Here is an 18,241-nt window from a genome sequence, read left to right as displayed (position 1 = left end):
GTTTGTTTTACAGTTTTACCGCACTTTCATTATATCTCAGTAAAGATTACATCAGTTAAGCAAACCAGCGTGTCTTTCCTTGAGATTCGGTATAAACTTGATGTGAAGCTGTGTCCACGAGACAGCGGAGACATTATACTCAGTGTTTTGCAACCAGTGTGCCTTCAGCTGTTGCAAAAGCTACAACCCCCAGCATGTATGGACAGTGGAAGGGCATGCTGGGTGTTGTAGTCATGCAACAGCGGGAGGCATACTAATTTGGCTGGGGATTGTAGTTATGCAACAGCTGGAGACACACTGGTTTGCTACTTAACTCAGTGTGCCTTCAGCTGTTGCAAAACTACAACTCTCAGCAGTCACCGACAGCCAACGGGCATGCTGGGAGTTGTAGTTATGCAACCACCAGATGCACCAATACAACTCCCAGCATGCACTTTAGCTGTTTGTGCAAGCTGGGAGTTGTAGTTACACAACAGCTGAAGGTACACTTTTCCATAGAAAGAATGTGCCTCCAGCTGTTGCAAAACCATAAGTCCCAGCATGCCCATAAGGGAATGCTGGGAGTTGTGGTGGTCTGCCTCCTCCTGTTGCATAACTACAGCTCCCAGCATGCCCTTTTTGCATGCTGGGAGCTGTTGCTAAGCAACAGCAGGAGGCTGTCACTCACCTCCTGCTGCTGCTGATCGACGCTACAGGTCAGTCTCGCCGCCGCCGCCGTCGTCGCTCCTGGGGCCCCGATCCCAACATTAACGCTGGGGATCGGGGTCCCCAGCACCGGGGGTCGTCTTCCCGCACCCGCTTACGTCCTCCGGAAGAGGGGTGGAGCGGGTGCGGGAGTGACACCCGCAGCAGGCGCCCTGATTGGTCGGCCGGGAATCCGGCCGACGAATCAGGGCGATCGTGAGGTGGCACCAGTGCCACCTCACCCCTGCAGGCTCTGGCTGTTCGGGGCCGTCTCTGACGGCCCCGATCAGCCAGTAATTCCGGGTCACCGGGTCACTGGAGACCCGATTGACCCGGAATCGCCGCAGATCGCTGGACTGAATTGTCCAGCGATCTGCGGCCATTGCTGACATGGGGGGGCATAATGACCCCCCTGGGCGATATGCCGCGATGCCTGCTGAACGATTTCTGCAGGCATCGGGCACCGGCTCCCCTCCGGCTAGCGGCGAGGGGCCGGGAATGGACAGGACGTACTCCTACGTCCTCAGTCCTTAAGGACTCGGAAACGGGGGCGTAGGAGTACGTCCATTGTCCTTAAGGGGTTAAATAGGGGGAATTTCACCATTTGTTTATAATATCGAAATCACAATATTTACCTCCATAAATACAATCACACATATCGTGCAGCCCTAATACAAACACATGTACACAAACACATACACACATATGCACAAACACATACACACATTTGCACAAACACATACACACATATACATACACAAGTACATATACACACATTAATAGTCTTTTTTATGTCTTGGGAGGAGATTTACATTTTTCTATTTGGGGTTTGGACACAGTTGGGTCGGTAGAGAATATTTTTTAAGGGGTAAAGTGGAACACAGAACAAATGCAGAAATTTTTTTCTTAATTTTTTTTTTAATGAAGTAAACGAGATAAAGGTAAGCAATGACTTTTCTTCAGTCTGAAGCGCGGTCCTCATCGGCAGGAAGCAGTGAGGAGGAGGAGGATGACGGAGGTTCTGATTCCATCTCTGCTTCTTTTTCGTCCCTCTCTATAAATAGGGCCGTGGCCATGAAGAAGGCCCCTCCGATGACTGCCATTATGGTGGAGGTCATGAGGGCATACTCCAGGCTGCGGTATTTCAGAAGAGGGGATTTGGCATATCCTCGTTCGTAGGTGTCAGATATCAGGCCGATGAGGTACGGGCTGCCGGCGTCACCTAGGAGGTGATAGATTGTCATCTGCACGGCCAGAGCTGAAGATCTCCTCCACGGAGTTACTACTTTTAGTATAATGTCAGATATGAGAGTGAAATTTACTGACAGAAGCGTCTCTCCGATGAAGATGAAGATGTTGGTGGCAACGAGGCTGATGTTGCCGAAAGTCAATGCCAACAGAAGAAAAGGGGCAGAGAGCATCATCGCACAGCCACACACAAGCGGGTCGGCCCGTGGGTTGGATTTGCGATATCTTTTACTTATCTCCGACCCTGCTACAACTCCCAGAATGCCGGAGACGACTGTAACCACACCAAATATTAGGATGTCGTGATAGTCACACGGTTCAGTGCGGCAGGGGTCCTTCTCTTGTAGGAGTGTTCGTGCGTGGGTCAGGTATGACGGACCCCATACACCTATGGCTCCCACTATGAAGGATACAGCCGTCGATCCCATGGTTGTTAACATGAAGCTTCGATTTTTAAATAGTTCTTTCAGATCTGTCGCCCATTTGGCAAACTTCTGAGATTTGTTGTTCTTCTTCTCGTTTGTAGTCGTTCTTGGAAGCTCCTTTGTGACCAAAATCATCAAAGCCACAGCTATGAGGCCCAGGCCAGGGGTGACCCGAAACGCCCAGTGCCAATCACCCCTTGCTGCATCAGTCACTTTGGGCCCGATGATGTATCCTAGTCCGCAGCCTACAGGTATGACGGAGTAAAACACGTTCAGCATGCGGGTCCGCTGGTCACTTGTAAAAAGGTCTGCAATGATGGAGGGGGCGATGGTGCAGAAAGTTGCCTCTCCGGCTCCAACCAGCCCACTCGTCAGCAGGAAGAGCAGGAAATACCCGTCAGGGATGAATGACATGGTAAGTGTCATGCTCAGCCAAACGATGACTCCTGCGCAAACAGTATATTTCTTATTACAGTGGTCGCCCAAATATCCGGCAATTGGTGCGACCAGCACGTAGCTTCCAATGAACAATGTATTCAATAAGCCGGACAGACTAGCATTGGTGTCATATGCTTTCTGTATATAAGGCAGCACCCCCGCCACGCTGGAGCGATTTGCATAGATGAGCAAATTAACAAAGGCGAGGATCACTACGGTGATGATGGAACGTGCGGTGGACATCACGCTTAGAGATGGCAGGTTCTGCCTCTCAGGGATATCGCCCTTTTCTACATCCATATCACTATGGTCCTCCATTGCTTCTTCCTCCTCCTTCAGCAATGGGTCTTGTGGAGAGGCCATGGTCACAGGTCAGAGCCTGAAAACACTAGAGAGAGAGAGATAAGTGAAGACATTAGACAACATGTCATCATTCCTGTCATTATACAATAGATCCTTCATACAGAGCAGAAATGTCCAGCACAGAACCCCAAGATAACACTAAGACCATCGCAGCCTCAGAAGAAGACGCTTCTCTATAAGTGTTTTATATGGAGATGTCTTCCCTGAGGTCACCAATGTCTGATAACCCTGAACCTGTCCGGTCCTAGTAATATCTGATAACCCTGAACCTGTCCGGTCCTAGTAATATCTGATAACCCTGAACCTGTCCAGTCCTAGTAATATCTGATAACCCTGAACCTGTCCGGTCCTAGTAATATCTGATAACCCTGAACCTGTACGGTCCTAGTAATATCTGATAACCCTGAACCTCTCCGGTCCTAGTAATATCTGATAACCCTGAACCTGTCCAGTCCTAGTAATATCTGATCACCCTGAACCTGTCCAGTCCTAATAATATCTGATAACCCTGAACCTGTCCGGTCCTAGTAATATCTGATAACCCTGAACCTGTCCGGTCCTAGTAATATCTGATAACCCTGAACCTGTCCGGTCCTAGTAATATCTGATAACCCTGAACCTGTCCGGTCCTAGTAATATCTGATAATCCTGAACCTGTCCGGTCCTAGTAATATCTGATAACCCTGAACCTGTCCGGTCCTAGTAATATCTGATAACCCTGAACCTGTCCGGTCCTAGTAATATCTGATAACCCTGAAGCTGTCCGGTCCTAGTAATATCGGATAACCCTGAAGCTGTCCGGTCCTAGTAATATCTGATATCCCTGAACCTGTCCGGTCCTAGTAATATCTGATAACCCTGAACCTGTCCGGTCCTAGTAATATCTGATAACCCTGAACCTGTCCGGTCCTAGTAATATCTGACAACCCTGAATCTGTCCTAGTAATGGCGGATTATAAGGGCTTGGCTGTATGGTCACTGGGTCATGGGAACTTCATACTGTAGATACAATTGGGCTATCCTGCTATATACATTTACTAATAATGAACCTACCCCACCTCATTGGGATCTATCCGTACCCTATATGACTTTTTGCCAATAGTTGATATGAAAACATTTTCCCTTTCGGAGTACCCGGAGTACTTCTATTGTTAGTACACAGAATACTATTATATACTATTATACTTCTGCCCTAATCTTTCTGTCATTCTTTTACTACACCACCAAATCTTTCTCATAGACTTATATCTTTTAGAACTTTATGAATTAGGACTCATTTTCTTGGGGGCTTTTTTGGGCGTAATTGCATTTTAGCACTTTTGCAAGAGGAAGCTCTGGTCATGATACTATCTGTGCGTTTTAATATGTTTAATGCCTAAGCCAAGTATTATCACAATGCTATGAGAAATATAACTTTTGTTATTTCTTTTGGAAATTCATTGCTTGTTTTTTTGCTAAAAAAAAAAAAACAACAAGAAAGAAAAACCTGACAAACAAAATGCCCTGTGTATATATGAATAGAAGAGGCTGAGACTTACCTTGTGGTTCTCTCTTCAGACAAGGAACGGTCAAAATCTTGAATTCTCTATCGCAAATAGAAACTCTCTAAGAAACACTTTGCACCACAGGTTGTGAATGCAAAACACACTGAAGAGACTGCGGCCGGCGCGCACCTCCTTGTACAGCTTACGGTGACATCATCACAAGCATGTGTGACATCACAGGGTTCTAAACCATCTTCAGGTATGTGTATATCTGTGTAGTAAATGTGAGTAGCCGTATTAGTCCAGTGATGCAGATTGTAATACCTTTTTTATTGGACTAACAGAATGTTCTAGAGACAAGCTTTCGGGATTCCTCCCTGATAATTTATCAAGTCCATTGATCATTAGTCCTTGACTATTGGACTTGATAAAGGGAGGAATCCTGAAAGCTTGTCTCTACAAAATTCTGTTAGTCCAATCAAAAAGGTATTACAAGAGACTGCTAAAATGTTTGATTTGTATATATATATTTATATTAATATACACCTAGAAATACATCAAGTACATAAAAACATCTTTTAAAAAAAAATATTACTCCAGGCCTGCCGTGTATATCCCCGTACTTCACAATGTCTTCTCAGTTTATGTATTTTAATCTTTTGACCTTTTAACCCCACCAAGACCAAGGGCATCCTGGGACTTCAGCGTTTCTGTTCACCGCCGGTAACAGGGCGTTGAACGGAACAGGATGCCTGCTGAAATTGTTCAGGGGTCATCCCATGCCAACACCTGGGGTAGTCCTGAGACCCCCCCTCCCCGCCCCCCATGTCAGCGATAGCGATCTGCAACAATTCCGGGTCCTATGGGCTCCAGTGACCTGGTGACCAGGAAAATAAGGGGGATCGGGGCTGACAAGACAGCCCCGTTCCCCCTGAAGGCATAGGAGTGAGGTGGTAGGGATGCCACCCCTCCTATCCCTGCTATTGGTTGGTCAGAAGCAAACGACCAATAGCAGATCGGGGGGGGGGGGGGGGGTTAAAGTTCGGTCACACTCTGTCCACCCACGGTAGTCCGGGAAGAGCGGGGGGAAATGTGCTGGGAGCGGCAGCGGAGGTCCCTTACCGAAAGCAGGTGGTGGGCGGGCGGCGATCCGGCTACTGACGGAAGCCAGTAGGTGAGTTGTTGCCTTTTAACATCTGGAGGGCCACAGTTTGGATTCCACTATACAGTGGTCTCTAATCTGCAGCCCTCCAGATATTGCAAAACTACAACTCCCAGCATGCACGAACAGCAAACAACTGTCTCGGCATGCTAGGAGTTGTAGTTGCGTGCCTCCAGCTGTTACATAACTACAACTCACAGCATGCCCTTCAGCGATCAGTACATGCTGGGAGTTGTAGTATTGCAACAGCTGGAGGCACACTGGTTGGAAAATACTGAGTTAGGTAACAGAACCCTAAAAACACCCCACTCCACTAGCAAAAAATAAAAGGTAAAACACTACATGTACACCCTCTTACACTGTCTGCCCCTCCCCCCCCCCCCCCCCAATAAAAATGAAAAACGTCTTGTACGGCAGTGTCTTCAAAACGGAGCCCCCAGCTGTTGCAAAACAACAACTCCCAGCATTGCTGGACAGCCACTGACTGTCCAGGCATGCTGTGGGTTTAGCAACAGCTGGAGGCACCCTGTTTGGGAATCACTGGTGTAGAATACCCCTATGTCCACCTCTATGCAAATCCCTAATTTAGGCCTCAAATGTGCATGGCGCTCTCTCACTTCAGAGCCCTGTCGTATTTCAAGGAAACAGTTTAGGGTCACATATGGGGTATTTCCGTACTTGGGAGCAATTGTGTTACAAAGTTTGGGGGGCGTTTTCTCCTTTTACCCCATATAGAAAGGAAAAGTTGGGTTCTACACCAGCCTGTTGGTGTAAAAAAATTAAAAATAAACTTTTTTACACAAACATTCAGGTGTAGCCCCATACTTTTCATTTTCACAAGAGGTAAAAGGGAAAAAAGACCCCCAAAATTTGTAACATAATTTCTCATGAGTACGGAAATACCCCATATGTGGATGTAAAATGCTCTGCAGGTGCACAACAGGGCTCAGAAGTGAGAGAGAGACATGTACATTTGAGGCCTAAATGGGTGATTGCACAGGGGTGGCTTATTTTACAATGGTTTTGACATAAACGCAAAAAAAATAAATACCCACACGTGACCCCATTTTGGAAACTACACCCCTCACGGAACGTAACAAGGGGTATAGTGAGCCGTAATAACCCACAGGTGTTTGACGAATTTTCATTAACCCCTTAAGGACTGAGCCCTTTTTCACCTTAAGGACCAGAGCATTTTTTGAACATCTGACCATTGTCACTTTAACCTCTTAAGGACGCAGGGCGTATGGATACGCCCTGCATTCCGAGTCCTTAAGGACGCAGGGCGTATCCATACGCCCGTGGGAATTCCGGTCCCCACCGCTAGCCGGTTGGGGACCGGAGCCGGATGCCTGCTGAAATCATTCAGCAGGCATCCCGGCATATCGCCCAGGTGGGTCATTATGCCCCCCCATGTCGGCGATCGCCGCAGATCGCTGGACAATTCAGTGACCCGGTGACCTGGAATTACTGGCTGATCGGGGCCGTCTCTGACGGCCCCGAACAGCCAGAGCCTGCAGGGGTGAAGTGGCACTGGTGCCACCTCACGACCGCCCTGATTTGTCGGCCGGATTACCGGCCGACCAATCAGGGCGCCTGCTGCGGGTGTCACTCCCGCACCCGCTCCGCCCCTCTTCCGGAGGACGTGAGCGGGTGCGGGAAGACGACCCCAGGTATTGGGGACCCCGATCCCCGGCGTCCATGTTGGGATCGGGGCCCCAGGAGCGACGGCCACGGCGAGGGACAGTCCTGCGACGGAGCAGCAGCAGGAGGTGAGTTACAGCCTCCTGCTGTTGCTTAGCAACAGCTCCCAGCATGCAAAAAGGGCATGCTGAGAGCTGTAGTTATGCAACAGCAGGAGGCAGACCACCACGACTCCCAGCATTCCCTTATGGGCATGCTGGGACTTATGGTTTTGCAACAGCTGGAGGCACATTTTTCTATGGAAAAGTGTACCTTCAGCTGTTGTATAACTACAACTTCCAGCTTGCACACACAGCTAAAGTGCATGCTGGGAGTTGTAGTGGTGCATCTGCTGGTTGCATAACTACAACTCCCAGCATGCCCATTGGCTGTCGGTGACTGCTGAGAGTTGTAGTTTTGCAACAGCTGAAGGCACACTGGTTGTGAAACTCAGTTTTTTTTTTTTAACCTAACTCAGTGTTTCACGACCGGTGTGCCTCCAGCTGTTGCAAACCACAACTCCCAGCAGTCACCTTACACCATGCACCGTACATGCTGGGAGTTGTAGTTTTGCAACAGCTGGAGGCACACTGGTTTTGAAACACTGAGTAAGGTCACAAACTCAGTGATACATAACCAGTGTGCCTACAGCTGTTAAAAAACTAAAACTCTCAGCATGTACAGTCTGTCAGCGCATGCTGGGAGTTGTAGTTTTGCAACAGCTGGATGTTCCCCCCCCCAATGTGAATGTACAGGGTACACTCACATGGGCAGAGGATTACAGTAAGTATCGGGCTGCAAGTTTGAGCTGCGGCAAATTTTCTGCATCAGCTCAAACTTCCAGCGAGAAACTACAGTGAACCCCCGCCCGTGCGACTGTACCCTAAAAACACTACACTAAACTAACACAAAAAATAAAATAAAAAGTAAAAAACACTACATACTCCCCAATAAAAATGAAAAACGTATGGTACGCCACGGTTTCCAAAACGGAGCCTCCAGCTGTTGCAAAACAACTACTCCCAGTATTGCCAGATAGCCACTGACTGTCCAGGCATGCTGGGAGTTTTACAACAGCTGGAGGCACCCTGTTTGGGAATCACTGGCGTAGAATTCCCCTATGTCCACCCCTATGCAATCCCTAATTTAGGCCTCAAATGCGCATGGCGCTCTCACTTTGGAGCCCTGTCGTATTTCAAGGCAACAGTTTAGGGTCACATATGGGGTATCGCCGTACTTGGGAGAAATTGTGTTACAAATTTTGGGGGGTATGTTCTGCTTTTACCCTTTTTAAAAATGTAAAATTTTTGGGAAAAGAAGCATTTTAGGTAAAATTTTTTTTTTTTACATATGCAATAGTCGTGAAATGCCTGTGGGGTATTAAGGTTCACTTTACCCCTTGTAACGTTCCCCGAGGGGTCTAGTTTCCAAAATGGTATGCCATGTGTTTTTTTTTGCTGTCCTGGCACCATAGGGGCTTCCTAAATGCGGCATGCCCCCAGAGCAAAATTTCCTTCAAAAAAGCCAAATGTGACACCTTCTCTTCTGAGACATGTAGTGCGCCAGCAGAGCACTTTTCACCCCCATATGGGGTGTTTTCTGAATCTAGAGAAATTGGGTTTCAAATTTTGGGGGGTATTTTCTGCTATTACCCTTGTAAAAATGTAAAACTTTTGGGAAAACAAGCATTTTAGGTAATTTTTTTTTTTTTTTTTTTACATATGCAAAAGTCGTGAATCACCTGTGGGGTATTAAGGTTCACATTACCCCTTGTTACATTCCCCGAGGGGTCTAGTTTCCAAAATGGTATGCCATGTGTTTTTTTTTGCTGTTCTGGCACCATAGGGGCTTCCTAAAGGTGACATGCCCCCCAAAAACCATTTGACGCTCCTTCCCTTCTGAGCCCTCTACTGCGCCCGCCAAACAATTTACATAGACATATGAGGTATGTGCTTACTCGAGAAAAATTGGGTTTCAAAAACAAGTAAAAATTTTCTCCTTTTTACCCCTTGCAAAAATTCAAAAATTGGGTCTACAAGAACATGCGAGTGTAAAAAATGAAGATTGTGAATTTTCTCCTTCACTTTGCTGCTATTCCTGTGAAACCCCTAAAGGGTTAAAGCGCTTACTGAATGTCATTTTGAAAACTTTGGGGGGTGCAGTTTTTATAGTGGGGTCATTTATGGGATATTTCTAATATGAAGACCCTTCAAATCCACTTCAAACCTGAACTTGTCCCTGAAAAAAAGCGAGTTTCAAAATTTTGTGAAAAATTGGAAAATTGCTGCGGAACTTTGAAGCCCTCTGGTGTCTTCCAAAAGTAAAAACACGTCAATTTTATGATGCAAACATAAAGTAGACATATTGTATATGTGAATAAAAAAAAATTATTTGGAATATCCATTTTCCTTACAAGCAGAGAGCTTCAAAGTTAGAAAAATGCAAAATTTTCAAATTTTTCATCAAATTTGGGGATTTTTCACCAAGACAGGATGCAAGTTACCCAAAAATTTTACCACTAAGTTAAAGTAGAATATGTCACGAAAAAGCAATCTCGGAATCAGAATGATAACTAAAAGCATTCCAGAGTTATTAATGTTTAAAGTGACAGTGGTCAGATTTGCAAAAAATGTCCGAGTCCTTAAGGTGAAAAAGGGCTCAGTCGTTAAGGGGTTAAACCTTAATAACTCTGGAATTCTTTTACTTATCATTCTGATTCCGAGAATGTTTAAAGTGACATATTCTACTTTAACATAGTGGTAAAATTTTAGTGGTAACTTGCATCCTTTCTTGGTGAAAAATCCCCAAATTTCAAACAAAAAATGAAAATGTAACATTTTTCTAACTTTGAAGCTCTCTGCTTGTCTCCCTTCTGAGCCTTGTAGTGCACATGCAGAGCCCTTTACCTCCACATATGAGGTATTTCCTTACTCAGAGAAATTGTGTAACAAATTATGGGGGGCTTTTCTCCTTTTACCCCTTGTAAAAATAAAAAAAAAAATGAGTATACAAGAACATGCGAGTGTAAAAAATTAAGATTTTGAATTTTCTCCTTCACTTTCTGGATGTCATTTTGAATACTTTGAGGGGTGCAGTTTTTATAATGGGGTCATTTTGGGGTATTTCTAACATGGAAGCCCCTCAAATCCACTTCAAACTGAACTGGTCCCTGAAAAATTCCGATTTTGAAATTTTTGCGAAAAATTGGAAAATTGCTGCCCTCTGATGTCTTCCAAAAGTAAAAACATGTCAACTTTATGATGCCAACATAAAGTAGACATATTGTGTATGTGAATCAATATATAATTTGTTTGATATATCCAATTTCAAAGTTAAAAAAAATTTCACATTTTTCATCAAATTTTGGAATTTTTCACCAAGAAATGATGCAAGTATCGCCGACAATTTACCACTAACATAAAGTAGAATATCTTATGAAAAAATATTCTCGGAATCAGAATGAAAAGTAAAAGCATCCCAGAGTTATTAATGCTTAAAGGGGTACTCCGCCCATGGCATCTTATTCCCTATCCAAAGGATAGGGGATAAGATGTTAGATCGCCGCGGTCCCGCTGCTGGGGACCCCGGGGATCGCCGCTGCGGCACCCCGCCATCATTACTGCACAGAGCGGGTTCGCTCTGTGCGTAATGACGGGCGATACAGGGGACGGAGCAGAGTGATGTCATGGCTCCGCCCCTCGTGACATCACGGCCCGTCCCCTTAATGCAAGTCTATGGCAGGGGGCGTGATAACCGCCACGCCCCCTTCCCATAGACTTGTAATGATGGGGGCGGGTCTTGACTTCACGAGGGGCGGAGCCGTGACGTAACGATGCTCCGGCCCCTGTATTGCCCGTCATTACGTGCAGAGCGATCTCACTCTGCACAGTAATGATAGCGGGGTGCTGCAGCAGCGATCCCTGGGGTCCCCAGCAGCTGGACCCCGGTGATCTGACATCTTATCCCCTATCCTTTGGATAGGGGATAAGATGTCTAGGGGCGGAGAACCCCTTTAAAGTGACTGTGTTCAGATTTGCAAAAAAGGGCTGAGTCCTTAAAGGACAACTGTAGTGGTACACTTTTATATATGCCTGTGCCCGGGCCTCAAAAATAAACAAAATAAACTCATACGTACCTTCCTACGAGCCCCCGTTGGTCCGGCACAGGCCTCACAGTCCGGCAGTGCTGACGTCATTCAACTTCCTGGGGATGGGGACGCCGCAGAGCCGTCGGCATATCACTGGCCGTAGAGATGTCCCACCCCGATCGGTGATAGCCTGAGCTCACTGTCATGTAAGTAGCCGGCCAGAGCTTCTTACATGACAGTGGGCTCAGCCTATCACTGGCCCTGGCGGACATCGTTATAGCCGGTGATACGCCGACGGCTCTGCAGCGTCCCTGTCCCTAGGAAGTGGAATGACATCAGCACTGCCAGACCGTGAGGCCTGTGCCGGACCATGTATGTATGTATGTATGAGTTTATTTTGTTTCTTTTTGAGGCCTGGGCACGGGCATATATAAAGTTTACCACTACAGTTGTCCTTTAAGGTGAAAACGGGCTTGGTCCTTAAGTTGTTAATAAATACTTTTGCACCACACTTTGCCCTTTGCCCTGGATTGTTTATTTAATGCATTTTCCACCATTGTAGTTAGTTTCACAGTATTCCTGTAGGTCTGGTATCTTTGTTGCAACTTTTACATTTTTAATATTTATTGCAGTTTGACCCATGTGCTCTGTATACTTTACCTTTGCGGCCCTCTGCCCATTTTACATTTAATTTATCTTTAACTAGCGGAGCACCCGGCGTTGCCCGCTTTTTTCTTCTTAATCCTTGTTGTGGGGGAAAATCAACAGAGGAAGCTTTTGACTTCTTATCCCGTCCTCATATATTGTTGTCATATCCAAATCCCATATCCCGTCCTTATATCCCGACCTCCTATACCGACCTCCTATCCCGAACTCCTATCCCGTCCTCCTATCCCATCCTCCTATCTCGACCTCCTATCCCACCTCCTATCCCGTTCTCCTATCCCGACCTCCTATCCCGACCTCCTATCCTGACTTCCTATCCCGACCTCCTATTCCGACCTCCTTTCCCGACCTCATATCCCATTCTCCTATCCCCACCTGCTATCCCGACCTCCTATCCCGAACTCCTATCCCGTCCTCCTATGCCGTCCTCCTATCTCGACCTCCTATCCCAACCTCCTATCCTGTCCTCCTATCCCGTTCTCCTATCTCGACCTCCTATCCCGACCTTCTATCCTGACCTCCTATCCCGACCTCCTATCCCAACCTGCTATCTCGACCTCCTATCCCGACCTCCTATCCCGTCCTCTTATCCCGACCTCCTATCCCAACCTCTTATTCCGACCTCTTATCCCGACCTCCTATCTCGACCTCCTATCTCGGCCTCCTAACTCGACCTCCTATCCCGTCCTCCTATCACGTCCTCATATCACGTCCTCATATCCCGACCTCCTATCCAGACCCCCTATCCCGACCTCATTTCCTGGCTTCCTATCCCGACTTTCTATCCCGACCTCCTCTCCCGTCCTGATATCCCGTCCTCATATCCCAACCTACTATCCTGACCTCCTATCTCGACCTCCTATCCTGACCTCTTATCCCGACCTCCTATCCCATCCTCCTATCCTGACCCGTGATATGTGTACCAGTTATTGAAATATCTACAGCCGTACAGAAGTTATGTGGGAACATACATTTTCCATTGATTTTCATGTAACTTTAAACTAAAACCTCGACCCTCACAAATGGGGGTAGTTAAGGGTTAAATGAACTATCCTATATTTTAAGTGGACATATAAGTAACATGTGACCAAGTATTATCGAAATATCTCCAGCCGTTTGGAAGTTATGCAGTAACATATATTTCCCATAAACTCGTATGGGACTTTAAACAAAAACCCCAAACCTGGCGGAGTGTTTTTTTTGGTCGCAAACAGTGTTGCATAGGTCATGCGACTGAAAATTAGGCGCAAAACCCGACAAAAAGACTCGGGTTCACGTTAGTAAATGAGGGCCATTGAGTTTTATATATATATTTATAGATTATTAATAAATAATCTTCACATTTTACCATATTTATATAATAATTGATCTCCTTATTCCTTTTTGTCCATCACATACATTGTGGTTGTCGTCTTATCTGTGGTGTATTTCTCGGCCTGTATGCTCGGCACTGTGCACTTCCTCACCGGTCCCCTTTGTCATTAGGTCCCTACAGCACTATCTTTTTCTCTGGCTCCAGAAAGTTAAACAGATTTGTAAATTACTTCTATTAAAATATCTTAATCCTTCCAATAATTATCAGCTGCTGAAGTTCAGTTCTTCTTTTCTGTCTGACAACAGTGCTCTCTACTGACATCTCTGCTTGTCTCGGGAACTGCACAGAGTAGAAGAGGTTTGCTATGGGGATTTGCTTGTACTCTGGAAAGTTCCTTAGACAGGTGTAATCAGAGAGCACTTAGGCAGAAAAGAACAACTCAACTTCCACAGCTCAAAAGTACTGAAAGGATTACATTTTTATTGAATAGAAGTAATTTATGAATCTGTTTAACTTTCTGGAGCTAGTTGATATATAAAAAACTATTTTTTTCCCTGGATAATCCCTTTTAGAACCATTGCTGTAAACGAACAGCTGGTGCAGCCGGGAGATCGCGAGGGTCCCCAGCATCAGGCCCTCGCGATTAGAAATCTTATCCCCTATCCTTTGGATAAGGGATAAGATGTCTAGGGGCGGAGTACCCCATTTAACCCCTAGGTGTCTTTCTTCACAGCAACCTGCTGTTTACTGCTTGTTATTAGGCTTACTCCGTCTCTAGTAACAGAAAGACTTTTATGGAACATAGGAAGTGGGGGTGGGGCTTAGCTTCTGCAGGAGAGTGACAAGGCTGTATACCTGCAGTCTGTGAGCCTGACTGCTTCCTTCAGAGGATTCGCACTGTGTCTTTAAATCAGTGTTTCTCAACCAGGGTTCCTCCAGCTGTTGCTAACTTACAACTTCCAGCATGCCAGGACAACCTTTATTTCTGCTCATATGGCACCTTGCAAATTGATTGTACACCAGAAACCCCCATCTCCCCCTATATGCCATCTATAGTAGTGTACTGCAAATCCTCCCTCAGCACAGTGCCAGCTATCTGTCTTCTTTCCTGGTACATTGTTAACCCTTGATAGGGATGAAGACAAATAGCTGAGTTATACTATATTTCTTATATTTCCTCCTCCCCCTAAAAAAAACTAATTAGACGAGTGTGTCCCCAGCTGTTGCAATCCTAAAACTTGTTTTAGGGTTTTTGTTTTATTCAGTAACAATGCAATATTTCAAAAGGACCTGTCACCAAATAAACTTTTCTAAACTAACTCAGGCTATGCTCCCTAACTACTCCTAACACTCCTCCCACCCTAAAAAAAAATTCAGAGCTTTAAAAAGCTGTGTATCATACCTATTATTGCTCACATAGTGGAGTCTCCCTGCAGCAGAAAGTGGGCGTTACGATGTGAGGGCAGAAGTGGTCCTCCAGCAGGCTTCAGTGATGTCGTTCCTGCTGGGGGACCATTTCCACCTCACATTATTGCAGCGCTGTGATGAATAGAATACCTCAGTCTCTGTACGCCCCCTCTCTTAGACTTACATTGAGGGAGCATGGCCGTGACGTCACGAGCCTCCAGCACTGCATCCGACGCTCTAAACCAGTGATTCCCAACTGGGGTGCCCGACACACTGGTTTGCCATTCGGCATTGCCAAGGATGCCGCTGGCTCTGGCGGTCAAAAACTGATTTTTTATTTTTTTTATTTCTTAAATTCCATCCTGACGGAAGCATCAGCATCATGCGCTGAATGCTTCTGCCAGAAAGGATCCTGCTTCCGGGCAGGGAAGCACCCATGTCACTGCATTGAGGATGTGGGACGGGAGGGGGGGGAGGGAATGAATGGAAGAAGGAGCAGGGGGGTTAATGGAAGTGGGGGTAATGGAAGCAGGGGGGTTGTTGAATGTACGCAGGAGCAGAAGTGGTGGAGGGTGGAATTTGGAATTTGAATGGAAGCAGAAAAAGGGGGAGGATAAAAGGAAGCAGGGGCAGGGGGGATGAATGGAAAAAGAAGCAGGGGGAGATAATGGAAGCAGCGGGGGGGTTAACGGAAGCAGGAGGGCTAATGGAAGCACAGGGGGTTAATGGAAGAGGGAGGTGTTAATAGAAGCCGGGGGGCAATGGAAGCAGGAGGTTTAATGGAAGCAGGCTGGGTTAATGGAAAGAGGGGCAGGATGGGGTGAATGGAAGAAGGAGCAGGGGGGGTTAATGGAAGCAGGGGGGTGAATGGAAATAGAGGGGGTGAATGTAAGGAGGGGCAGGATGGGGTGAATGGAAGAAGGAGCAGGTGGGTTAATGGAAGGGGGTAATGGAAGCGGGGGAAGGGTTAATGGAAGCAGGGGGGTTAATGGAAGCGGGGCGGGTAATGGAAATGGGGGGTTAATGGAAGCAGGAGGGTTAGTGGAAGCAGGGGGTTAATGGATGCAGGGGGATTAATGGAAGCAGGGGAGTTAATGGGAGTAGGATCATTGGGGTTAATGGGAGCAGGATCAGGGGGATTAATGGGAGCAGGATCAGGGGGGTTAATGGGAGCAGGATCAGAGAGGTTAATGGGAGCAGGATCAGGGGGATTAATGGGAGCAGGATCAGGGGGATTAATGGGAGCAGGGGGTGGATGGAAGCAGGTGGGTGGTTGGGTGGCTGCGGGGTGAATGGAAGCAGTGGCAGGGTGGATGGGGGGGTGAATGGAAGCTGTGGTGGGGAGGTTGAACGGAAGTAATGTAGGGGGGTGAGTGAAGGCGGTGGAGCTGGGAAGCAGGTGGGTGGCTCGAGGCATTTTGGTGGGAGGCTGAAGGCAAAAGGTGTGAGTGGTTAGCTAAAGGCAAAATGGTGGGTAAGAGTATAAAGGCAATAAGGGAGTATGAAGGCAATAGTGGTGGGTGGATGGGAGTCTGGAGGAAATAGGGGTGGGTGAGAGGCTGGAGGCCATAGATGAGTATGAAAGGCTGGAGGCATTTGAAAGGGGTTGGATGTATTTGTGTGTGGGGGAAGCTTGAGGCATTGTGTGTGAGAGGGGGGCTGGAGGCATTTGGGTGAAGCTGGAAGTATTGTGTTTGTGTGGGAGGAGAGAGGTTGAGTCATTTGGGAGGGGATGCTGGAGGCATTGTATGTGTGTAAGAGAGAGGTTGGAGGTATTTTGCGGGAGGCTGGAGGTATTGTGTGTGAGGCTGCTGGAGGCATTGTGTGTGTGTGTAAGGCTACTGGAGGCATTGTGTGTGTGTGTGTGAGGCTGCTGGAAGCATTGTGTGTGTGTGTGTGAGGCTGCTGGAGGCATTGTGTGTGTGTGTAAGGCTACTGGAAGCATTGTGTGTGTGTGTGTGAGGCTGCTGGAGGCATTGTGTGTGTGTGTGAGGCTACTGGAGGCATTGTGTGTGTGTGTGTGAGGCTACTGGAGGCATTGTGTGTGTGTGTGGGGGGGGGGGGGGGGCTGCTGGAGGCCTTGTGTGTGTGAGGTTGCTGTAAGCATTGTGTGTGATGCTGCTGGGGGCATTGTGTGATGCTGCTGGGGGCATTGTGTGAGGCTGCTAAGGGCACTGTGTGCATGAGTGTGGTTGCTGGAGGCACTGTGTGCATGTGTGTAAGGCTACTGTAGGCACTCTGTGTGTTAGGTTTCTGGAGGTATTGTGTGTGTGTGTGTGTGTGTGTGTGAGGCTAATGGAGGCACTGTGTGTAAGACTGGAGGTATTTGTGGGGGGAAAAGATAGTATGATGCTGGAAAAGTGCGGAGCCTAATCTATATATTTTTTTACAGGTCCTGCGGTAAAGAGTTGTGGCTGGACCAGATGGAGACGGTCTGGGCCAGATGGAGAAGAAAAAGAAAAGAAATTAGTCCGATCAGAGAAGATATCATCTGTGAGTCCTGCATATTTAATCTACATAGCTAACAGATATATAGGTGTTGTATATTGCTTCTTTTTAGCCATTTTTTTTGTTGCGCATCAAATATTATTCGGTAGGGGAGCCCCGAGCAGAAAAAAAAAGGTTGGGAACCACTGACCTAGATAGTCTTAAAAAATCCAATTTACCAATGAGTGCCTAAAACTAACATTTTTGTAAGGTCACTGTTAAAAACCACCATAACAAAATAAGTGCTCCAAAGAAGAAATAATCAATAACAAACGTCACCACTTGTAGAGCAACGGAGGGTAAGTGGTAATATTCACCACCTAACATACAGTTCCACAGTCCAAACGCTCACAAACGCAACACTGTACAATAATATATGATTCTCAACGCGTTTCTACTGAGCGTGGCCTCAGCGTCATCAGGAGAGTACAAATACCTTAACCCCTTAAGGACTCAGGGTTTTTCCGTTTTTGCACTTTCGTTTTTTCCTCCTTACCTTTTAAAAATCATAACCCTTTCAATTTTCCACCTAAAAATCCATATTATGGCTTATTTTTTGCGTCGCCAATTCTACTTTGCAGTGACATTAGTCATTTTACCCAAAAATGCACGGCGAAACGGAAAAAAAAATCATTGTGCGACAAAATCGAAAAAAAAACGCCATTTTGTAAGTTTTGGGGGCTTTCGTTTCTACGCAGTGCATATTTCGGTAAAAATTACACCTTATCATTATTCTGTAGGTCCATACGGTTAAAATGATACCCTACTTATATAGGTTTGATTTTGTCGCAC

The 18,241-nt window shown here is 46.5% G+C and overlaps 2 protein-coding genes across 3 annotated transcripts in view; one reads left to right on the top strand and one right to left on the bottom strand.

The window, feature by feature from the left end:
- The window catches only part of LOC130283247 (uncharacterized), a 35,564-nt gene that overhangs the window by 6,075 nt on the left and 11,248 nt on the right, over window positions 1-18,241 (top strand). Inside the window, exon 3 of one of the 2 annotated variants that reach the window (XR_008846615.1) lies at window positions 4,716-4,901. The gene's annotated coding sequence lies outside the window, so the exon portion shown is untranslated. Of the gene's footprint in view, window positions 1-13; window positions 129-4,715; window positions 4,902-18,241 lie in introns of those variants that run through there. The other variant, XR_008846614.1, reaches the window with a different exon arrangement.
- Window positions 1,594-4,795, bottom strand: LOC130283250 (protein spinster homolog 1-like). Its single transcript, XM_056532473.1, has 2 exons — window positions 4,697-4,795; window positions 1,594-3,183 (listed from the first exon to the last, which is right to left on the bottom strand). Exon 2 carries the CDS (start codon window positions 3,156-3,158, stop codon window positions 1,644-1,646), a length of 1,515 nt encoding a protein of 504 aa, XP_056388448.1. The 5' UTR covers window positions 3,159-3,183; window positions 4,697-4,795; the 3' UTR covers window positions 1,594-1,643.

Source organism: Hyla sarda, chromosome 7, assembly GCF_029499605.1.
Source record: "Hyla sarda isolate aHylSar1 chromosome 7, aHylSar1.hap1, whole genome shotgun sequence".
Lineage (NCBI taxonomy): Eukaryota > Metazoa > Chordata > Amphibia > Anura > Hylidae > Hyla > Hyla sarda.
This window is presented reverse-complemented; position numbering and strand designations above follow the sequence as displayed.

Bases quoted from the DNA above. Each gene is read 5' to 3' on its own strand.
- LOC130283250 (XM_056532473.1), bottom strand. From the start codon at position 3,158: ATGGCCTCTCCACAAGACCCATTGCTGAAGGAGGAGGAAGAAGCAATG.